A 23,030-nucleotide genomic window follows, 5' to 3' on the forward strand; every position below is an offset into this window, starting at 1 on the left:
TTGAATAATTCCGTGGACATTCCGAAGAGCAACATCAGCATGCTTCATTGGAGCCCCGCCTTTTAATGCACCATTGCCAGCCAGGGCTGATCCCAGCTCCCTCCCAGCTCCTTCCTTCTCCGAGTATCTGCATCCGCATCCGTATCCGTATCTGTATCTCAACCTCCCGGCAGTGAGCTCGGACCGTTTTATGGTCATGTCCGTGTCTGCTGTCTGCTCTCGTGGCCTTCAGACGCTCATAAACAAGCGACACAAGTCGGACACTGCCAGAGCAGCATCAGCAGAACCGGAGGAGCTGGACAGGCGATGTGGGGATTGTCAGTAGAACACTAGTGGGACGAGGAGGACCTAATGTGCTGGGCGTGGCTTTGCATTTATTCGTGTGTAAAATTTTAATTGAAATATATATTTAAGCAGGGAAGGGGCGACACCGACGAATGTCATTTGTATCTGTATCTGTCGCTGTCCCTGCCGCTGACTCTGTATCTGCATTTCGTAGATGCGGATGCGCGTGTGCCTCGCTAATGTTTTCATTTGCATGCGAAGGACATCAGCCCGGAAGCGTGTTTATATGCAAATGCGTCCTGTGATTATCGAGGCTGCTTTGGAATGTCTGTTCCCAATGCTCCCGCCATGTCGGGGTGTTAACTATTTGTTTTTGTGCTCTGATTTTGTTTGGGTTTCTCTGGGCGTGTACTTTTGTCTAGCCATCGCAACAATAAAACTTTCTATTATTTCGACTTAAAGTAAAATTTTAAATTAAGTTAAACTTCCTAAGCTGGAATTATAGTAGTCGGAATATTTGATAAGTTAGACGGTGGTTCGAAGATCACTGCTCCTGGCTTGTACTTTTCATTTCCGTAGTCCTCTCCCACCGCGCACAGCGCCGCATAAGTTCTGTCCTGTTCCTTGCAGGCACTGGCCGGAATGAAGGACATCCGGTATAAAGGCTTCCTAACAAAGAGATCCGTGCTAAAGGCACACACAAGTATAAAATGATGAAGGTGGTCGATGGTGAACCGCATCGCTGCACATCCCATGTGGGTGTTGCGGGCGGCGATCAACAGGGCTGCCTTGGCAGTATTTCTTTTGACAGAAAAGGATTTATTATCAAGGATACTATAATTTTTAAACATATTTTTTACCTGTTTTCTAATTTTGCTGGCATATACAGCCCCATTTTCATATTAATGCTGGCAGAATACTTTATCCATTCTTCGATCTTTCGCGTCATTAGCTCAAGATCTTCGTATTGGTTTAAGTCGCCTTTATATATGTAGCCCTCGAGGATACTGCCCACATAATAGAACTCGGGCGTTCCGACACAAAACTTCTCCGCGGAGCAGGTGATGGCTATCAGGCGGGCCATTTCTTCCAGTTCCAGAGAGTAGCTCATTCGAGACATACGTGCGGCACCCTTAAGGAGTTTCAGACCACCACTGGCCGTCAAGTTGCGAAACTCGTTGATCCTTTTCAAGATTATGTGGCGATACTGAGGCATTGAGATAGTTCTGCTGTTTGGCGCACAGTCTTTGCTATATAGCTAATAGAAATGCGAGTTAAAATATTTTACTCATTTTCTCTATAAACTTACTGCTTGATTGTTGCAAGGCAGGTTGTTCACGCCACAATAGGGCAAATGGCAGTAATCTGTCTTCGGCGCTTCACCAAAGGAAGTTACAAAGATACTGAGCGTTATTGCGGATATTAGCCAGCTAAGCTCCATTTCTATTCACAGACTGAAAGCACTAGAACTAGCTTTCATATATTTATAGAAAAACTGCAGTCTAAAACTTATAAATCGAACGACAGGGAACATTCTGGTTTCTTCCAGGAAACATAAATTTATATCTGCTTTAAAATTTATATGTAGAGGTTTCCTTCGACAATCTGTAGTGTAAACATCTGTTAAAGTAAGAACTAAAAATTCTGTCATTCAGAATCATAATAAAAGCATTCCTAATATAATTGAGACAATCCTTTTATTTACTCCCTCTATAGAGGAGATTCTTAGCATGTTCCTGGAACCCCAGAGATATTCAATTGCCCCGATTAAAGCTGACACATCCTGTGCGCCACTGCCGAGTGTGTCAATCGGACAACGTCATTAGGGATGCGCTCATTAACGACGCAGCAGTTGGTGATATTTGAAAAATCCATTAGACCCTTCAGGCCCTCCGGCCACAACCACAAGCAACCCCAACTCCAGGACACGCCCCCATCCCCGGGCTCTGACCAGCTCTCAGACACTTAACGCTCCGTGTGGCATAAAATTTCTATACAACAATTTATGTTAAAATTAATGAAGAGCTCGGCGTGGGGTGTGTCGCGGGTGTTGAGGTGTTAAGCACAAAAAAACGAGACGGGCAAAATGTAAATTCCCAATGCCTGGAGGAGATCAGAGGCGGCGGGAGGGCCTGCTGTTGACCCAAGCCAGAGGCGAGCTCGCAATGAATGTCATTTGGATTAAGCGTTGGATAAGTTTTTAATTTATTGTGCATACAACACAGTGTTCAGTGTTCTTGGCTGCTATGCTTTTCAGCCAGGTTAAGTGGGGGTGTAAGTGCAGGTTATCTTGGCGTGTTTATCGGAGCGTTCCCATCGCGGCCACGTGCCGTGTCCCACGCTAAGGAGATGTGAGTGTTAAATACTCCTTCTCCGCCTCCTCGGCTTAGTTCAGCTTGAACTGGCTGGGCTCGGTGCCGGCATGGAGGACCAACAGCTCGGGGGTCATCGGGGCGGTCAGGGTCACCCAGGACTTGGGTACGCCAGCGTCATCGCGGGCCGATTGCAGTGCCTGCTGCAGGGCGAAGGCCACCGCTATGGACAGACAGATGGCTGGCTCTCCAGTGGCTAAAAAATGCATGGAATTCTTAGTTAATCCTTTAAACAAACAAAGAGGATTTTAACTCACCCTTGGAGCGCATAAAGCCGGCCTTGTTTGGACTCTTGGGCAGAAGCTCGATACGCAGATCCGATGGGATATCCTTGGCTCCTGGCGGCTTGTAGGTCCACGTGCGATTTGTGAGACATTCGCCAGTATGCGGATCCACTACGATCTGTTCGCTGGTCCAGTAGCCCAGGCCCATCATAAAGGCGCCCTCAATTTGGCCAATGTCCACATTAGGATTAAGACTCTCGCCGGTGTCCTCAAGGATATCGGTACGACCAACTACATAGTTTCCAGTGAGCACATCCAGCTCCACTTCAATCAAACAGAGACCGCACACCGAGTAAGGATCCATGTCGCCCTGCTTGCACTGATCGCTGGCGATAAGGTTGATCTTGCGGTTGTAGGCCTCATTGATCAGCGAGCGCCAGTCCTGGGGCTTCAGTTCCTCCTTGAGCGGCTCCAGACGCTGGTTGAGAGTCTCGCAAGCCTTGCGAACCGCAAAGCAGAGTGTTTCGCTTCCCACCGCTCCACCAGTGACCATGGAGTTAGCTCCGTTAATCGTGTCGCTGGTCTCGATACGCACCAGCTCCATGGGGATACCCAGAGTGTGGGCCACAACCTGCGAGATCTTGGTGTTCATGCCTGTGCGAGTAATTAATATATTGTAAAAATAATCAAATTAATGGATCGCAGGCACTCACCTTGACCCATTTCAATGCCTCCGTGTGAGATAACCACAGTTCCATCGCTATGGTAGATGGCCACCGTTGCAGGGTACTGTCCAAAGTAGCCGATTTGGTACTCCATGATGCACAGGCCCAATCCACGTTTGCGCCAGCGGTTCTCCTTGTTAAAGGCAATTGTCTCGGCTTTGCGTTTCCGATACTGGGTGCTCTCGAGGAATCTGGGTATCATGTCTCCCATTTTGTGGGCTGGCAGTATATTGGCCAGGCGCACATCTACCGGATCGACTCCGGTTTCAAACGCAATATGCTCAATGATGTTCTCCATCATGGCGATGCCTTCCACGGAGCCTGGAGCTCTGCAAGGCGTGTTTGATGGGGAGTCAGTATACACCAAGTAGCCATCCAGTTTGTAATTATCACTGAACTCATAGCAATTCTTGGAGAGCAATACAACGTGTCCGATAGGGGACTCGTTAGACAAGTAGCCGGCATCCTCGAAGAAACGGCTTACGATGCCCGAAATTTTTCCAGATTTCTGGACAAAGAAATCGTAGTCGCAGTGGAAGGCCCATCGCTTGCCCAAAGTGGTCATAATAGACTCCAGGGATTGCACAAACCGAACTGGTCTATTTAGTTTATGCGCAGCTACGGCGGCTGCAGCGGCAGCCAAGTTGCAGCGAGTGGCCTTGCCACCGTATCCTCCACCGATTCGTCTGGTTTTTACCTGAACTTCGTTGGACTTCAAGTTCAGTATATTGGCGATAATGTCCTGGGTCAGGTCCATCCACTGGGTGGCACAGTATACCTGGACGCCGCCTTCAAACGGCAAGACCACCGTGGTCTGGGGCTCCATAAAATAGTGGTACTGCAGGCCCATATCCAGTTGTCCGGAAGAGCTGACGTCAAAAGGTTCCTCCAACTCCAATTTATCAAGGCTGGACTTGACCTTATGTTCAAAACGCTTATTGCTTCCTACTTCGGAGCCCAACTTATCCAGAACGTGTTTCAGGCTGGGGAGAAGCTCCTCCTTTTCACCCTCGTAGCTGAGCTTCACCAGCTCCGCTGCACGATTGGCCAGTGCGTTGGAGTCGGCCAGGATCATGCCCACGGGCTCGCCGTAGAACTGGATCGCGCCAGTAGCGAAAATCTGCTCGTCCTGCGAGAAGAAGAAATCGTCTCTGGTCTTGGGCCCAATATAGTTGGGCCCCGGAATGTCTTTGGCATCCAGATAGGCCACCACACCCGGCAGAGACAGAGCTGGCTGGGCGTCTACTTTTGTGACCTTGGCGCCCACCTTTTTGGCGGTGACAAAGGCCGCCCAGAGCTGGTTATGCTGGGTGGGCAGATCGTTGGAGTAAGTGGCTTCTCCAGAGCATTGGATCAATCCCTCGTGCTTTTCGGTGGCCTTTGTGACAGGATAATGTTCTTGGAAGCTCTCGAAGATCTGCTGTCCACTGGACACTGGACGGTGGAGCAGAGATCCTCCAGTTAAGTAACGGTTACCCAATCCCTGCTTTCGCTGGGCCGCAGCTTTGAGAAGGGACTTGTAGAAAAGGCCGCAGGCCAATTTGCGACGATACACTGGGGAGGCATCGGGCAGGACTTCGTCGGGTTGGAGCAGAGTGGAAAGCTGCCCGAAGGCCTTCTCCACGAGGCCATTCTCGAAGGGGTTCTTTCCCTGCAAGAACTTTTCTATGGCCGTGGCATGAACGAATTCGGGATTGATTCCACCGAAGCAGATGCGGGAGGACTTCACCCGGGAGTCTGCTTCCAATTCCAGGAGGAAGGCGGCGTTCACATAGGCATGAGCGTTCTGGGCACGAGGCATAATCTTTGAAAGAGAATATCAATTGTTAGAAAACATTGTTTGGAAATTATGGGAATATTTTCATTCAGTGTTACCACACCTTTCACAAGACATTAAATTATAATCTATGTTAAGGTTCTGCTTAGCAGCTTCATTCCTGTTACTTGTTATGTTAACCCTATGTTATTGTTAATGTTAGTTAACATTTAGATCTAAATTTTAGATCATTGCTAGATCATTGGAAATAAGTTTTCAAAAATTATTGGCTTACCTTGTAGGAGTCGAAGAAGAATTTATCCTGGGGATAAGCTCGCAGCACCAATCCAGTAATAGCCTTTCCCTCCAGGGAGCTGCTTAGGAAGCTGGCAAGGCTCACAGTTTCCTGCTTATCCGCCGATGACTGGACAATCACCTGGGCATCCAGAGCCTCCAGGACGATGAACACATCCGAGGGGAACTCCGGGTGGGCGTGCTTGATGGCCAGGTTTCCAGCCAACGTTCCAGCCTGGGTTAATACGAAAAATATTGATAAAACTCAACAACACTCAAGGTGTTTTCCAACAATCGCAGATAAGATTGTTATGGAGGGCTTAAGTATGAGGCGGTGTCACTGGTTCTACTTACATTGCGCACCGGCACATTGGCGATCCAATCGAGGTGTTGCCACACCTGAGCCAGGTACTCGAAACCCTTGGTCTTCTCCAATTGCCGGCAGAGATCCATGGTCTCGCTGAGGCTCAAGTTGGCGCCAAGTACTAGGGTGGAATTATCAGCGGATAGGCTATAGCTTTTGAGCTCCTTTAGGCCGGACACATCGATGAAGACCTTTATGTCCGGGCTGCGCCGGTAGACCCCGTGGGCAGTGTTGCCTGCCACCAGCATGTAGGGCAGCTTCTCCTTGAAAGCTTCTTGAAGTGCGGCAAAGAACTCAGTCAGATTTTCCGGCCAGATCCAACTACTTCCATTAGGATAGAGTTGGCTGCCTTTGGGCTGTTGCTTCTTGCAGCTTCCAGAGCAGGCTTGCCCTGTTTTGGGGCACTGCTTGATGGTCAGATCCTCGATGTCGGCACACTCTGCTGGCACCTGGATATTGCTATCCACGGCAAAGGATTTCATGGCGTCCAAGATAGGACGGTAGCCGGTGCAGCGACATATGTTACCTCCGAAGGAATTCTCTACCTCGGCCATGGTAACCTTGCCACCCTTCGACTTCAGGAGTCCGTACATGTTCATCACGATTCCGGGGGAGCAGTATCCGCACTGAGTGCCATTCATCTTGGTCAGCCGCTGCTGGATGGCGTGGTATCCAGTTCTCTTGTTGCCCAATCCCTCGGTGGTGGTCACCTCCAGGCCCAGGCAGGTGTTCAGCAGAGTCAGGCAGGAGTTTACCGCCCAGGTGCGGAGCTCTCCTGTCTCCGAATGCAGTCCGGTCAGAGTGCAAACACAGACGCCGCACCCGCCCTCCTGGCACATGAACTTGGTGCCGGTGAGGCCGGCATGCTCCCGAATAAAGGTGTTCAGCGAGATATCCGCCGGCAAGGCAGCCAGGTGGACTGGGGAAAAGAAAAAGGTGGGAGGTCGGTGGTTAGCCTTATCTAATCTTCAATTCAAATCTGAATTGACTGCGAAAACATGTCAAATCATTTCCTGATAAGAGCTTTAATAAAAAACTTACATTATCTTGAAGTTTTATTTATAAAATGTATACAACTAAATAATTAAACTAAACCTAGAAATATTTAAAAATAAGATACTTTTTAGCAAGATAATAGTTTATTTTCTTTTTTTCTTGATTTCTTGATTGATTTGCATTTGCAACTAGTGGAGATGTATTTCTTTGCAAAATGACAACCCGTTTTGGGTATCACTGATATGCAATCAGTTTGCTGATATACTAATATAGAAACACAAGGTTAATAGGTGTCAATTAATTGTAATTTAAACTAAAAACTATTTATAAACACGAATCCACTGTGTTCTTTAAATGTAATCAAAGCATATACATATAAGTAATAGACCTGGATGAAGTGTTTTCCCTGTTCAAATTTCAATTCCAAAGTCCACTTTCTGGAACCCTTGCTATAACTACGCATTAAGAGTGCTTGTGCACCTAAAGAATAAAGTTATTATAAAGTGATTAAAGAAATTTCACAACAGCTCATCCAAGATTCTAGTCATTTTCCCTACTCTGCTTTGAAGCCTGAAATATACACGAAGATCTTAAAAGCAGGTATTACGTAGTCGAGCAATCCAACGTTTTGTAAATGACAACCCACATCATTCAAATGACAATTAACTTCCCACACACCCAAACATTATAGATTTTATAAACTTTTGTATACCCGGGACTCACCTTCATGCCTAGTGCCGTTGATTGTAATGCTTCCAGTCATTATCTATATCTTATATAAGAAAAATAATCACTTGAGGAATTATTGTGAAATTAAATGTAGCCTCTCTAAATTTGAACAGCCTCAGAATTATATCAAAAATATGGATGGATTTTTAGGTTTGTTCTGGAACTGTGGAATTTCACAATGTGAAAAAACCGGCCACTTGTTCGATGCGAGCAACTCCTCGGCGATCTGAAAGTGACTGTGGCCACGGGTCTCCCGGAGTCCTCTATATATTCGTTCTCCGGAGCCCGGAACCTAAAGAGATTCAAGTTCACCTGGTTTCGCTCTTAGGTTCCCCGCTCATTTTCAACATTAGATCACACTCTACCGCCTCAAAATCTTATCTAACATGTGTGTTTAATTGTTATTCTCTCAGCACGCTAGGGCGTGAGAGCTTTATCAACAAACAGTTTCGACGATTTTGTTTTGCTCGGTTTTCTAAACAAATATACAAAAGTATTATTTATTCGATTCCGTTTAAAACCGAGAGAGGCATTAATTAACACGAATATGGGGAGAAATTTAAAAATGGATGGAAACTTGTTTGCTAAAAAATCTAAATTATTTTGGGCATTTCGACATCCGACCCGAAGCAACACATATGTTGGAAAAAAAGGCGTTTCAAGATACCATTTTGGCCTTCTCATGCCCTATTTCAAACCTATTTCAAGTTAAAGCCAAATCCACCTCAATTTATTTCAGAAAAATTGTCATAACTTTGTTACTAATTCTCCGATCGGCAAATGTTATACCTTCCCGATCTTGGATCTTCGAGAACTATAATTTTCAATCAAAACCCTCGGACCCTCATTTTCGAAATTTTTCAAAGGGGTAACATCATGATTTTGGCCAAAAATAGAGCCAAAATTTTATTTCGCCATTGGAACTATATTTTGATGCAGATCGAAGGTGCTTAGTTCCCTGATTTGTAAATGGTATTCCTTTTCCCAATCCGATGTGAATTGGCCTAAATATTGACTAAGAAGTGTCACAAAAGGTTCCATTTTAGTCACCCAAGGATCTTAACTTGGTCAACATGGTCTCCCCATCGATTTATTTCAGGAAAATTGCCATAACTTTGTTAATAATTGTCCGATGGGCGAATGTAATATCTTCCCGATCTTGAATCTTCGAGAACTAACAGTTTCAATCAAAACCTGACTACCTAAAATCGGAGCCCATTTTCGAAATTTTTCAAAGGGGTAACATCAGGCAAAGGGGTTTTTAAATTTTTCGAAGGATAACAAAATTGTATATCTTGATTTTTTAAATATTTCTATGCAGATAAAAGCTATTCAGAGCACTGATTTCCATTTCCAAATCCGATGCGAAATAATTTAAATATGGGATAAAAAGTGCCTCAAATTGTGGCTTATGTTTCAAGTTGGTCAACAATAAGATAAAACTCTTCCCAGAACTCTGAAATGGGTGAATAAATAACTAATTAAGCCTAAAGCTGGCAACATCATGGCCTGCATTTAGCACCAAAGTTTCCGGAGTGGTGGGAGCTCCCAGACGCACCCACTCCCTCGGAAGTCCAGCATCCTGACGCGCCGACTGTACCGCTTCACGGAGGGCGAAGACCACACTGACGGCCAGACAGCAAGGTGGCTCTCCAGTGGTCTTCGATCGCATGAATCCAGCTCCACTGGGATTTGGTTTCTGGATAAGCTCAATACGAAAGTCAATGGGTATGTCCTTGGCGCCTGGGGGCTTATAATTCCAGGTACGGTTGGTCAGCAAGCGACCCGTTTCACGATCATAAACTAACTGCTCACTTAGCCAGTAGCCCAAGAGCATCACAAAGGCACCTTCCACCTGGCCCACATCAATGTAAGGACTCAGACTTTCCCCAGCATCCTCCAAAATGTCTACCCGCGTGATCTGACTGTTTCCGGTGAGTACGTCGAGCTCTATTTCTGTGAGCGCCAGTCCATAGATGTGATAGTTCTCCATATCATCTTCTTTATAGTGTTCAGAAGCAATTAGGTTGATCGATTTCCTATAAGCTGTTTTTACAATGTCCAGCCATGTGGCATCCTTCTTTTTAAGGGGTCTTAAACGATCGTTTAGGGTTTCACAGGCTTTTCGAACGGCGAAGCAAAGCCTTTCACTACCTAGAGCTCCACCAGTTACCATTGAGTTGGCTCCATTGATGGTGTCCGAGGACTCCACTTTGATGTAGCTCATAACGATACCCAATGTGTAGGCCGCCACTTGAGCAATCTTTGTATTCATACCTAAAGATTAAACATAAAAGATCAGAGAGCATTACTAATAACCAAAGGTTACAACGTACCCTGCCCCATTTCGATGCCTCCGTGGCTAATCACAACCGATCCATCCACATGGTAAATGGCCACTGTGGCCGGGTACTGTCCAAAATAGTAGACGGGGTATTCCATAACAGCCAATCCGATTCCCCGCTTTATCCATCGGTTTGTGGCATTATAATCCTCGATCTGCTGCTTTCTTTTATAATAATCCCTGGACTCTAGGAATTCGGGCAGCAATTCGCTCATTTTGTTTCCAGGACAAATGTTAACCAATCTTACTTCAGCTGGATCCTTCTGCACCTCGAAAGCAACATGCTCAATGATGTTCTCTATCATGGCGATTCCCTCAACCGACCCTGGAGCTCGGCACCAACTGGAACTGGGGGCATCTGTGAGAACCTCGTGGCCATTCAGCTTAAAATTTTGCTCGGTGAAGTCGTAGCAATTGGAGGCGGTGAACTTGGATTGAAGGTTGACGGGACTGTCGTTGGGGCACCATCCTGCATCTTCAAAGTAATCGTGCGATAATCCAACAATCTTGCCATTATCCTTTACATGGCATTGGTAGTCGGAGCGGCAAGCCCACCTCTTCCCATTGCAATCCATCATGGACTCCAGGCTCTGTACAAAGCGTGCAGGACGGTTAAGCTTGTAAGCGGCCAAAGAAGCAGCACAAGCCACCTGGTTGCCTCGGGAAATCTTAGAGCCATAAGCTCCGCCCAATCGGCGAACCTATGAAAAGGTATTCGAATCAAAAAATTAAATTAAACGTATATGTCTCGACTTACTTGCAATTGCACATTTGTTGCCTTCATCTGAAGGCAATGAGCAATAACAGCCTGGGTATGATCCATCCATTGGGTAGAAGAGAATACTTTGAGGCCTTCCTCGAAAGGAATCGCCACCGTTGTCTGTGGTTCCAATGTGAATTGATACTGCAACCCTATCTCAAAAATTCCACGAACCTCCTTCTGTGGTTCGTCGGAAAATTGTAGTTTCTTCACATCTGACTTTGCCACGAGAGAAATCCGAGATTGATCTAGAATGGAAGATGCAAACACATCCTTCAAGCTGGGAAGCAACTTAAACTCAGGGTTGGGATTGCTGTATATGATCTCTACCAGCTCGGTAGCCTTTTGGGCCTGATTCGCCGAAAGAGCAACAATAACTCCAAAAGGCTGGTTACAAAAGCGAACCAATCCCGAGCAGAAAATTTCTTCAACCTGAAACCCAAAACTGGGATCACTGAAGGTATTCGTTCCGGGAATGTCCTTTGCAGAGAAGAAGGCTATTACTCCTGGCTGCTTCAGAGCCTCCGATGCATCGATCTGGTCGATGGTGGCTCCCACCTTGGTGGCTCCCACAAAAGCACAATGAACAGCGTTGGAAGTAGTCAACACATCATTCATGTAAGTGGCTTCTCCGGAGCACTGGATCATACCCTCAACTTTCTCCACAGCCTGAGTGACGGGATAACTTTTCTTCTGGGTCTGGAAGAGCTGCAGTCCGGAGGACAGAGGACGCTGAAGGATCTGGCCACCACTCCTGAATTTCTCGCTGATATCGGCGGAGGGAGCATGTTTCAAGAGAAACTTGTAGAGGAGTCCACAGGCCAACTTGGATCTATAAGCGGGACTGGCGTCAGGTAGCACCTCATCAGGTTCGATCACTTCACCGAGTTTGTTGAATGTCTGTTCCACCGAATTGTTTTCATACGGATTCTGACCCACCAGCAACTTCTCAACCGCAGAGGCGTGAACAAAATCGGGTCGGATTCCCCCGAAGCAGATGCGGGCGGATTTTACTTTGGAGTCAGTTTCCAGTTCCAAGAGGAAAGCTGCGTTTACATAAGCGTGTGCGTTCTGGGCACGTGGCATGATCTGAAGAAAGAGAAGCTTTCAAGGAAAGGAAAGGTCGAAAGAAAGTGCCCTTACCTTGTAAGAGTCGTAAATATAAGTATCCTTGGGATAAGCAGGAAGTATAAATCCCTTGATCACCAGCTTCCTGTCATTCGAACTCAAATATTCCGACATAGTTAGTATCTGCTCTTTAGTGGCCTTTTTGGCGGTCAGGATTTTTACGTCCAGAGCTTCAAAGGATATGAAAATATCCGAAGGAAACTCGGGGTGTTGCTTTTTTATCGAGATGTTGCCAGCCAAAGTTCCTGACTAGAAAACACGATTGTACACAAAATAAAGTCTCAAAACTAACCATCAACTCACGTTTCGCACTGGTACGTTGGCGATCAGATCAATGTGATTCCAAAGGACTTCCAAGTACTCAAATCCTGGCTGCTTAGAGGTCGTCCGAATGATTTCCATAGTCTGAGTCAGACTGAGATTAGCTCCCAGTTTAAGTTGCTGTCCCTCAAAGCTATGTTGATGCAGTTCCTCTACTCCGTTTACATCGATAAACTGTTTTATTTCGGATGATCTACGGTAGACACCGTGAGCGGTGTTTCCCGCCACCATCATGAATTCCTCGGAATCCTTGACCTTGTCAAGAGCCTCAAACAGGTAGGCGAGGTTCTTGGGCCAATGCCACTGGCTTCCATCGTCGTAAACCAAGGTGGATCGGGACTGATCACAAGTTCCGCTTCACGCTAATCCTGTCTTGGGGCAGTTGCGCGGCTTAAGATCCTCGATATCGGCACACTCTTTGGGAACCTGGATGTTGCTATCCACGGCGAAGGATTTCATAGCATCCAGAATAGGTCGGTAACCAGTGCACCGGCAGATGTTGCCCCCGAAGGAGTTCTCCACTTCCGTCATGGAAACTTTTCCGTCATTCTGCTCGAGCAACCCATACATGTTCATCACGAAACCCGGGGAACAGAAGCCGCACTGGGTGCCGTTCATCTTGGCCAGTCTCTTCTGGATGGGGTTGTAGCCCGTACGCTGGTTTCCCAATCCTTCTGCCGTGACGATCTCCAAATTGGCGCAGGTATTGAGCAGAGTGAGGCACTAAAATTACGTACATAATATTTTTTAGTGGGTTAGTGATTGCCTTATTTTAAATATCCTCCAACCGAGTTGACAGCCCAGCTGCGTTTTCCATCGCGCACCACACAGACACAGGCTCCACATCCTCCCTCCTGGCACATGAACTTGGTGGCCGTAAGTTGGGCATGCTCCCGGATAAAGGTATTCAGGGTAATATCCGGCGGCAAAACAGCCAGATTTACTGAAGCGAATCGTAATATAATTTATTCAATAACTTATTTCACAAATATTCTTTAAAATTGTTCTGTAGATGTGGGGCCAATAATACAAGGTTGATAGCGTGATATTTCGATCCATTTTCCGGTGGTTCAATTTTTGTATTCAAGGTTTTTGCTTTTCAGCCCTACTTATTCACGCGATACAATTACAGGCAAGTAATTGACAATGATTTTACAATTTTCACCTTAGTTGTTAAAGTTATTTTTTTACTGAATAAATTGTATTATTTAACTCCTAGGGACTCACCTTTATGACTTATTCCATTGATCGTAATATATTCAGCCATTTTCTCAACCTTCAGTTTGTTCCAAGAACTGCTTCTGAATTATACCTAGATAATATCTAGTAGATATTAACTTGGGCTTAATAAATATTGACGTTGCAATGCAAACGTGTGAATTTAATGTCACTATATCAACAATTGTGTGAAATGATTCCCGGACGCCTCTATTTAAGAGATTTTTGAGTGGTGGGACTCGCGTGTGCCCCAGTTCCAGTTCACTGCTCCTGAAGAGCACTCACAAATGGAGTCATTAGATCAAATTAAAGCATAGTTTTCCAATAACGGGTGATATATAAATAGACCTTCATTCAAATAGACCATACAAAAGCATATAAGTCTTTCCCCTTTAAAGAACTCATAAGAAGTTTCATAAAAATATACAATTTTATTGATAATTCAATTTTTATAAGTGTTAGATCCTCCACCAAGTAAGATTACATTCTGTAAAAATCACAAAGAAAATGTTTCCACCTGGCTGCCAGCATTGAGTACCACAGTCTCTGGCGTGGTGGGGGCTCCCAATCGCACCCATTCCCTCGGAAGTCCTGCGTCTGTTCGCGCCGACTGGATAGCGTGTTGGATGGCGAAAAGGACTCCCACTGCCAGACACAAAGCAGGTTCTCCCGTGGCCTTGGACCGCATAAATCCTACCGGATTGGGACTCTTTTGAAGCAACTCGATGCGGAAATCAATGGGAATGTCCTTGGCTCCTGGAGGGTGGTAGTTCCAGGTCCGGTTTGTGAGAATCTGGCCCGTCTGACGATCGTAGACAAGAAGTTCTGTGAGATAGTATCCCAGCCCCATCACGAATGCTCCCTCAACTTGGCCCACATCGATGTTTGGACTCAGGCTTTCGCCAGCATCCTCCAAGATGTCCACCCGACGAATTAAATGGTTTCCCGTCAGAATGTCTAGCTCCACCTCTGTGAGACTCAGGCCAAAAATGCTGTAATTGGGAATATCACCCAATTTATACGATTCTGTGGCAATCAAGAAAATGGACTGCAGATAGGCAGCTTGGAGCACCTGCACCCATGTGCCCTGAGGCCCCAATTGCTTTTTTACTGGAGCTAGTCTCTGGTTGAGGGTATCGCAGGCTTTCCTCACAGCCAGTCCAATCATCTCGCTGCACATGGAGTTGGCAGTAACAAAGGCGTTGGCTCCGTTCACAGTGTTGCTGCTTTCCACTCGCACCTTATCTAAAGGGACTCCTAACACAAAGGCGGCTACTTGTGCCGCCTTCGTATTTATTCCCTGACCGATCTCGATACCTCCGTGGGAAATCACCACGGATCCGTCTTCGTGGTAAATAGCTACTGTTGTGGGGTAAGAGAAGGAGAAAGTAGTGTTCAGTGGAAATTCCATGAGAGACAATCCGATGCCGCGCTTCCGCCAACGATTTTGGGCGTTAAACAGGTTGATCTGATCCCGGCGCTTGCGGTACTCCGTGGAGCCCAAAAATCGAGGCAAAAGTTGCACCATTTTGCTACCAGGTCGAAGATTCACCAACCGAACGTCAGCAGGATCAAGCTGACAGGTAAAGGCAATGTGCTCCAAGGCGGTCTCTGTCATAGCAAGGCCTGAAGATAAATAGTTTAAATGAGAATATATTGAAATTTAAGTTGGTGTAGTGCTTTCTTACCTTCTGCAGATCCTGGAGCCCGACACCATGTGTTGCTTGGAGCATCAGTGATGATGGCGCTACCTTTCGCCTTGAAATTCGAGTCCGTCAAGTTGTAAACGTTTTTTAAAATCGGAAGAGTGAGAAAATCGACAACATTCTCGTTAAGATTGCAACCCGCGTCCTCGTAGTAGTTTTGAGTTAGCATAATTATAGATCCATTGGCTCGAGCACGGAACTCATAATCTGCGCGGCAAGCCCATCGCTTGCCAAGAGTTTCCATCATGGACTCGATGGTCTGTACAAACCTGGTTGGCCTGTTCAATTTGGAAGCCACCAACGCGGCGGCACAGGCCACAACGTTGCACCGAGTGACCTTTGCCCCGTACGCGCCTCCCACTCTGCGGACTTGTAGCTGAATGGAGTTCACGGTGACGCCTAACATTTTGGCAATGGCTCCTTGGGTGCAGTCCATGAACTGAGAGGAGCAATAAACCTGAAGGATGTTGTCAACAGGAACTACTATAGTGGTCTGTGGTTCCATCGTGAAGTGGTACTGCGACTCCAGTTCCAGGATTCCTCTGCCCAGGACTTCTCCAGGGGCTAACAGAGGTGTTTTCAGGGGCTCATCCTCATCCTTCTTCAAGCATATAATTCGTTCAGTTTGGTTCTCTGCGATGACTTGGTTCATGCTCATATAGATCTTTCTCTGGTTGTTGGAATAGGTTATCTTCACGAGGGTTGCTGCATACACTGCAGTGTCATGATTGAGCGCCGCAATTACTCCCAAGGGCTGGTCATAGAACTTGACCTGAGCTGCTGCGAAGAGTTCGTCCACTTCGGGTGTCAGTAGATTGTTGGTGACGGTGTTGTTGAGTCCTGGAATATCCTTTGCGGAAAAGAAGGCTACTACTCCCTTGCACTGCAATGCCTCTGATGGATCAATCTGCTCAATAGTGGCTCCCACTCGTTTGGCGGTCACAAAAGCACAATAAACGGAATTCGAGGGGGTCAGCAGGTCGTTCATGTACGAAGCCTCTCCAGAACACTGTATTAGACCCTCTAGCTTCTGAACCGGTTGGGTGACTGGATAGTTTTTCTTTATAGTCTCAAAAGTCTGGCTCCCCGAAGAAAGAGGCCTCTCTAGTAGAAAACCCCCCGTGCGATTTCGTCCCTGAACCCGCTCCTTAGGAGCGGTGGCGAGAAGAAATTTGTAGAAGAGAGAACAGGCCAGCATCTGACGGTATTCCGGAGATGCTTCCGGTGGTCGTTCCTCTGGCTGGATGCTGCCTGAAAGTTGTTGGAAGATCTGAGTAACGGTGGCGGGGTCGTAGAGATCCCTTCCCGGGAGCAGTTGCTCCAATCCGTCATCATGAACGTAATCTGGACGGATGTTTCCAAAGCAAATTCGGGCAGACCGCACAATACTGCGCTGTGTATCTTGCCATTCGATCAGGAATCCTGCATTCACATAGGCGTGGACATTCTGCGCTCTGGCAAGGATCTGTTTCAAGGCAATACTTCACTTCACAGAAGTCCGTAATAAGGAATACAATACCTTGTAAGAACCGAAAAGATATCTGTTCTTAGGATACGCCTTCAGAATAAACCCTCCAAGGACCAGCTTGGGCGTGGTATCACTGATATAGGACAACAAACTCATCACCCTTTGGGTGCTGGGATTATCGTAGACCAGGACATTCACATCCAAGGCTTCAAAGGTAATGAACACATCCGAAGGGAATTCTGTGTGCTGCTTTTTAATGCTGATATTTCCGGCCAGAGTACCGTTCTGAAAAACAATAACATTTTAAAAAACAAATACATTTCATTTTAATGATAATTTCTTAAAATTTGATAAAATTTGAGTTGAAATTGAAACTGATCAACCATTTTAACTCAAATTTGAGTTGAAATTGAAACTGATCAACCATTTTAACTTAAATTTTTCTTTTTGCAACACTTTTTACACAAAGGAATAAATTAATTTTAAATGCCGTTTCTTCTATTTTGTTTTTAAATTAATTTACTATCTCTGTTGCGAAAAATGTTAAAAAGTAAATTAGTTTGCAAACTCATTATTCTCTGTGAAAAAGTTGTTTCACTTTTATGGTCGCCTTAAAAATATAAAGAGGGAACTGACAATTTCCTTACTTAATAAAAATAATTTAAAAGTATAATGTATGTATATAAACATGCTTTTGTATTTAAATTAGAAACTGTAAAGTAATTGCTTGGTATGGTTCTAATAACTAAAAGAAAGAAAGAGCATTCGACAGTGGGGACTACTACTTTCTTATCTTTGCGATTGTTAACCGCCAAACGAGTTTTTAGATTTATGGTGCGCTCTACTCACATTTCGGACTGGCACATTGGCTATCAAGTTGAAGTGCTGCCACAACTGAATACAGTACTCGAATCCGGGCCTCTTGGCAGCCAGTAGGAACAAGTCCATGGCATCGCTGAGAGAAATATTTGCTCCTATCAGCATATGATCCGCTTCGATGCTGTACTGCTTCAGCTCTGCCACTTTGTTCACATCGATAAAGTGTCGGATATTCCTTGGTCTTCTGTAGACTCCATGAGCCGTGTTGCCCGCCACCAGGATGTACAGTTCTCCGCTTCCCACCTGCCCCAAGGCGGTGAAGAGCTCCGTGAGGGACTTGGGCCAGTACCAGTGGCTGCCACTCTGATCCCTCATGGGAGGCCTCAAACAGCTGCCCTTACAAGATTGTCCGGTTTTCAAGCAGAGGAGCTCGAAGGAGTCCTCGATGTCTATGCACTCGGAAGGTACGTCCACGGTGCTGTCCACAGCGAAAGATTTCATGGCGTCCAGAATGGGGCGATAGCCTGTGCAGCGGCAGATGTTTCCTCCGAAGGCGTCCTCCACCTGTGCCATGCTTACCTGTCCCTGGTGCTGCTCCAACAGTCCGTACATGTTCATCACGAATCCCGGGGAGCAGTAGCCACACTGAGTGCCGTTCAGCTGCGCCAGACGCTTCTGGATCGGATGGTAGCCACTCAACTGGTTGCCCAGCCCCTCGTCCGTTATAATTTCGGCATCGTCGCAGGTGTTTAGGAGTGTAAGGCACTGAAATCGGGAACCGAAAGTTAACCAGTGAAATAATTTAAATCTCAGTATCTGTACTAGCCACTTACGGAATTCGCTGCACGGGATTGAACTTCCTGGGTGACCGGGTGTCGCCTACGGATGACGCAGACACAGGAGCCGCATCCGCCCTCAAGGCACATGTATTTAGTAGCAGTTAGGTGGAGATGCTCCCGCAGGAAGGCATTGAGGGTGATGTCCGGGGCGAAGTCCGTGGCCTCCACCGCGTACGGGAATCCGTTGACTGTGAACTTGATGCTCATCGTTGAGGAGTCGACGGGCGAGTGTAACAACTCCACTTCGCGCTATTGAACGGAGTCCATTCCAAAGCTACTCGAAACCTGATTATCCGTTAATTAGGCTAAACGGGTTCGAGTAGATAAAAGTGACATCAACCGACCACTGCAAAAAATCTTCCAGTCTTTGGAAAGCTAAAATAACTAATGTTCCTTGCTCACGATAGATATACAATGAAAGCGATGCTACTTTAAAAAGGAAGCAGTAACAATTTTATTACCCTTTAGTATTATTATCAGCCATAATTTAATATTCTTGATACCTCAACCTAGTTTTAAATAAATTAAATAAGACTTCTGCGCAGCTTCTTCAGTTCAACGAAAATGTTTGTATCTGGCTGCCAGCATTGAGTACCACAGTCTCCGGCGTGGTGGGGGCTCCCAATCGCACCCATTCCCGTGGAAGTCCTGCGTCCTTTCGCGCCGACTGAATAGCGTGTTGGATAGCGAAAAGGACTCCCACTGCCAGACACAAAGCAGGTTCTCCCGTGGCCTTGGATCGCATAAAACCAACTGGGTTAGGACTCTTTTGAAGCAACTCGATGCGGAAATCAATGGGAATGTCCTTGGCTCCTGGAGGGTGGTAGTTCCAGGTCCGGTTTGTGAGGATCTGGCCTGTCTGACGATCATAGATGAGAAGTTCAGTGAGATAGTACCCCAGGCCCATCACGAAAGCCCCCTCGACCTGGCCCACATCGATGTTTGGGCTCAGGCTTTCGCCAGCATCCTCCAGGATGTCCACCCGTCGAATTAAGTGATTTCCCGTCAAAATGTCTAGCTCCACCTCTGTGAGACTTAGACCAAAGATGCTGTAATTGGGAATATCACCCAATTTATACGATTCTGTGGCAATTAAGAAAATGGACTGTAGATAAGCAGCTTGGAGCACCTGTACCCACGTGGCCTGAGGCCCCAGTTGCTGCTTTATCGGAGCCAGTCTTTGGTTGAGGGTTTCGCAAGCTTTTCTCACGGCAATCCCAATCATCTCACTGCTCATTGAGTTGGCGGTTATCATGGTGTTGGCTCCATTCACGGTATTGCTTCCTTCAACCAGCACCTTATCCAACGGAACTCCGAGCAAGAACGCTGCCACCTGCGCCGCCTTCGTGTTGATTCCTTGGCCAATCTCTATGGCCCCGTGGGAAATAACCACTGAACCGTCTTCGTGGTAAATGGCCACAGTGGCTGGGTAGGTGAAGCCTATGGTTGTGTTGAGAGGAAAATTCATTATGGACAGACCCAGGCCGCGTTTACGCCACCGATTCTGGGTGTTGAAGAGGTTAACCTCGTCTCGTCGTTTCCGATACTCTGTGGAGGCCAGGAACCTTGGAAGAAGTTGAACCATTTTGCTTCCCGGCTGCAGGTTAACAAGTCGAACATCAGCTGGATCCAACTGGCATTCGAAGGCAATATGCTCCATGGCGTTCTCTGTCATGGCAATGCCTGATAAAACGAGTTTTATAATTTGGGAATACAATATATCTTTGGTATATTACCTTCCGCTGATCCTGGTGCTCGGCACCAAGTCGAACTGGGAGCGTCGGTCAGGATGGCACTGCCCTTGACTCTAAAGTTTGTTTCGGCAAGATTGTAAACATTTCTGAGGGCCGGCAGGGTCAGGAAATCCACCACGTTCTCGTTAAGACTGCTTCCGGCATCTTCATAGTAGTCGTTTGTGAGCAGAATTATGGAACCACTGGCACGGACACGGAACTCGTAGTCCGAACGGCAGGCCCAGCGTTTGCCGAGTGTCTCCATCATGGACTCGATGGTTTGGACGAATCTGACGGGTCTGTTTAATTTGGAAGCCACCAGAGCGGCGGCACAAGCTGCAAAGTTAGCACGAGTGACCTTGGCTCCGTAACCTCCACCGACTCTCCTCACATGGAGCTGAATAGAGTTTACAGTGACCCCCAGCATATGAGCAATGGCTCCCTGAGTGCCGTCCATCCATTGGGTGGAAGAGTACACCTGCAGAATGTTATCCACCGGCATCACAATAGTTGTCTGCGTTTCCATGGAGAAGTGATACTGTGAACCCATTTCAAAGATCCCCTTTCCCTGAACATCGGTGTCTCTCTAGTGACGGTGACGATGCTATTTACGCCAGGAATGTCTTTGGCTGCATAAAAGCCCAACACGCCCTTGCACTGGAGCGCCGATCTTGGATCTATCAACTCGATGCTGGCCCCCACTCGCTTGGCTGTTACAAAAGCACAGTACACGGAGCTTGAAGGAGTCAGGATATCGTTCACATACGAGGCCTCTCCAGAACATTGGATGAGTCCTGATAAAGACATTATTATGAGCCTATATGTATAGTTTACTACAGCTTACCCTCTAGTTTCAGGACGGGCTGGGTAACTGGATAGTTTTTCCTTATAGTCTCAAAAGTCTGACTTCCCGAAGAAAGCGGTCTGTCCAGCTGAAAACCCCCAGTGCGATATCGTCCTAGAACCCGTTCCTTAGGAGATGTAGCGAGTAGAAACTTGTAAAAGAGGGAGCAGGCCAGCATCTTTCGATATTCCGGAGATGCTTCTGGAGGTCGTTCATCTGGCTGGATACTGGCTGAAAGTTGCTGGAAGATCTGAGTAACGGTGGCGTGGTCGTAGAGATCCCTTCCCGGAAGCAGGTGCTCCAGTCCGTCATCATGAACGTAATCTGGACGGATGTTTCCAAAGCAAATTCGGGCTGATCGCACAATACTGCGCTTTATATCCTGCCATTCGATCAGGAAACCCGCATTCACATAGGCGTGGACATTCTGGGCTCTGGCCAGGATCTGTTAATTTGTAGGACGTAAAATTTCAATGAATGGCACTTTTTAAAGGATATATATTACCTTGTATGAGCTGAAGAGGTATTTATCTCTGGGATATGCCTTAAGGAGAAATGCAGCTAGAACCAGTTTGGCGGATTTATCCCTAAGATACGACAACAAACTCATCACTCTTTTCTTCATTACAATCATAACAAAAATGTATAAAGATCTAATCTAATCGAATCGTAATGAAAATGTTTTAAAATTGTAAAATAAGGTCTATTATAAGACTTACGGCCATTTAATTTACATTAAAGCGATCTAAAGAAAGAGCATTCATCAGTGAAGAATACTAATTTCTTTACCGCCAAACGAGTTCGCGGACTTATGGAGCGCTATACTCACATTTCGGACTGGCACATTGGCAATCAGGTTGAAGTGCTGCCACAACTGGACACAGTATTCGAATCCGGGCCTCTTGGCGACCAGCAGGAACACCTGCATGGCATCGTTGAGTGAAAGATTCGCTCCCAACAGCAAGTGATCCGCTTCGATGCTGTACTGCTTCAGCTCTGCCACTTTGTTCACATCGATAAAGTGTCGGATATTCCTTGGTCTTCTGTAGACTCCATGAGCCGTGTTGCCCGCCACCAGGATGTACAGTTCTCCGCTTCCCACCTGTCCCAAGGCGGTGAAGAGCTCCGTGAGGGACTTGGGCCAGTACCAGTGGCTGCCACTTTGATCCCTCATGGGAGGCCTCAAACAGCTGCCCTTACAAGATTGTCCGGTTTTCAAGCAGAGGAGCTCGAAGGAGTCCTCGATGTCTATGCACTCGGAAGGTACGTCCACGGTGCTGTCCACAGCGAAAGATTTCATGGCGTCCAGAATGGGGCGATAGCCTGTGCAGCGGCAGATGTTTCCTCCGAAGGCGTCCTCCACCTGTGCCATGCTTACCTGTCCCTGGTGCTGCTCCAACAGTCCGTACATGTTCATCACGAATCCCGGGGAGCAGTAGCCACACTGAGTGCCGTTCAGCTGCGCCAGACGCTTCTGGATCGGATGGTAGCCACTCAACTGGTTGCCCAGCCCCTCGTCCGTTATAATCTTGGCATCGTCGCAGGTGTTTAGGAGTGTAAGGCACTGAAATCGGGAACCGAAAGTTAACCAGAGAAATAATTTAAATCTCAGTATCTGGACTAGCCACTTACGGAATTCGCTGCTCGGGATTGTACTTCCTGGGTGACCGGGTGTCGCCTGCGGATGACGCAGACACAGGAGCCGCATCCGCCCTCAAGGCACATGTATTTAGTGGCAGTTAGGTGGAGATGCTCCCGCAGGAAGGCATTGAGGGTGATGTCCGGGGGGAAGTCCGTGGGCTCCACCTCGTACGGGAATCCGTTGACTGTGAATTTGATACTCATCGCTGCAAAGTCGTCGGGTGAATGAAGCACTTTCGAGCAAGTGCTCCTATTGGAGAGCTGTGGGACCTGAACACAAACGAAATTGGGCTGAACGGGTTTAAACAATCAAAGTGCCATAAAAGCAAAACGCAAATACTGAATGAACATTGCACTTTTTTCTTTCCAATGCTCCATCCATTTCTGTTGCAGTGCACAAAATGCGATATTATGAAATTATTCAATTAATAAATAACCCAATAATACGATAATTATGAAATTTG

At 46.7% G+C, this 23,030-nt stretch overlaps 6 protein-coding genes across 6 annotated transcripts; all 6 read right to left on the reverse strand.

Annotated features, from left to right (window-relative positions):
- Nucleotides 1-349: 349 nt before the first annotated feature.
- LOC6499284 (allergen Tab y 5.0101) lies at nucleotides 350-1,758 on the reverse strand. Its single transcript, XM_001954916.4, has 3 exons — nucleotides 1,595-1,758; nucleotides 1,146-1,543; nucleotides 350-1,086 (listed from the first exon to the last, which is right to left on the reverse strand). The coding sequence occupies exons 1-3, from the start codon at nucleotides 1,724-1,726 to the stop codon at nucleotides 774-776; spliced, it is 843 nt and encodes a 280-aa protein (XP_001954952.1). The 5' UTR covers nucleotides 1,727-1,758; the 3' UTR covers nucleotides 350-773.
- Nucleotides 1,759-2,466: 708 nt separating this feature from the next.
- Nucleotides 2,467-7,998, reverse strand: LOC6499283 (xanthine dehydrogenase). The gene is made up of 6 exons (XM_001954917.4): nucleotides 7,740-7,998; nucleotides 6,011-6,939; nucleotides 5,658-5,891; nucleotides 3,595-5,410; nucleotides 2,915-3,535; nucleotides 2,467-2,853 (listed from the first exon to the last, which is right to left on the reverse strand). The coding sequence occupies exons 1-6, from the start codon at nucleotides 7,777-7,779 to the stop codon at nucleotides 2,672-2,674; spliced, it is 3,822 nt and encodes a 1,273-aa protein (XP_001954953.1). The 5' UTR covers nucleotides 7,780-7,998; the 3' UTR covers nucleotides 2,467-2,671.
- Nucleotides 7,999-9,027: 1,029 nt separating this feature from the next.
- On the reverse strand, nucleotides 9,028-12,532 carry LOC6499282 (abscisic-aldehyde oxidase-like). Its single transcript, XM_032449510.2, has 5 exons — nucleotides 12,281-12,532; nucleotides 11,993-12,226; nucleotides 10,847-11,938; nucleotides 10,082-10,790; nucleotides 9,028-10,022 (listed from the first exon to the last, which is right to left on the reverse strand). Exons 1-5 carry the CDS (start codon nucleotides 12,530-12,532, stop codon nucleotides 9,223-9,225), a joined length of 3,087 nt encoding a protein of 1,028 aa, XP_032305401.1. The 3' UTR covers nucleotides 9,028-9,222.
- Nucleotides 12,533-12,604: 72 nt separating this feature from the next.
- On the reverse strand, nucleotides 12,605-13,580 carry LOC123257016 (probable aldehyde oxidase 4). Its single transcript, XM_044714233.1, has 3 exons — nucleotides 13,526-13,580; nucleotides 13,087-13,241; nucleotides 12,605-13,021 (listed from the first exon to the last, which is right to left on the reverse strand). The coding sequence occupies exons 1-3, from the start codon at nucleotides 13,563-13,565 to the stop codon at nucleotides 12,656-12,658; spliced, it is 561 nt and encodes a 186-aa protein (XP_044570168.1). The 5' UTR covers nucleotides 13,566-13,580; the 3' UTR covers nucleotides 12,605-12,655.
- A 347-nt stretch (nucleotides 13,581-13,927) lies between these two features.
- Nucleotides 13,928-18,565, reverse strand: LOC6499281 (indole-3-acetaldehyde oxidase). The gene is made up of 5 exons (XM_001954919.2): nucleotides 18,343-18,565; nucleotides 17,540-18,274; nucleotides 16,742-16,975; nucleotides 15,205-16,687; nucleotides 13,928-15,142 (listed from the first exon to the last, which is right to left on the reverse strand). Exons 1-5 carry the CDS (start codon nucleotides 18,553-18,555, stop codon nucleotides 14,013-14,015), a joined length of 3,795 nt encoding a protein of 1,264 aa, XP_001954955.1. The 5' UTR covers nucleotides 18,556-18,565; the 3' UTR covers nucleotides 13,928-14,012.
- Nucleotides 18,557-23,001, reverse strand: LOC6499280 (xanthine dehydrogenase-like). The gene is given in 7 exon segments (XM_044714234.1): nucleotides 18,557-20,031; nucleotides 20,085-20,658; nucleotides 20,661-20,875; nucleotides 20,926-21,370; nucleotides 21,431-21,628; nucleotides 21,755-22,489; nucleotides 22,558-23,001. Coding segments are annotated over 7 exon segments (3,513 nt in total). The 5' UTR covers nucleotides 22,771-23,001; the 3' UTR covers nucleotides 18,557-18,898.
- Nucleotides 23,002-23,030: the final 29 nt, after the last annotated feature.

This window comes from Drosophila ananassae, chromosome 2L (genome assembly GCF_017639315.1).
Source record: "Drosophila ananassae strain 14024-0371.13 chromosome 2L, ASM1763931v2, whole genome shotgun sequence".
Lineage (NCBI taxonomy): Eukaryota > Metazoa > Arthropoda > Insecta > Diptera > Drosophilidae > Drosophila > Drosophila ananassae.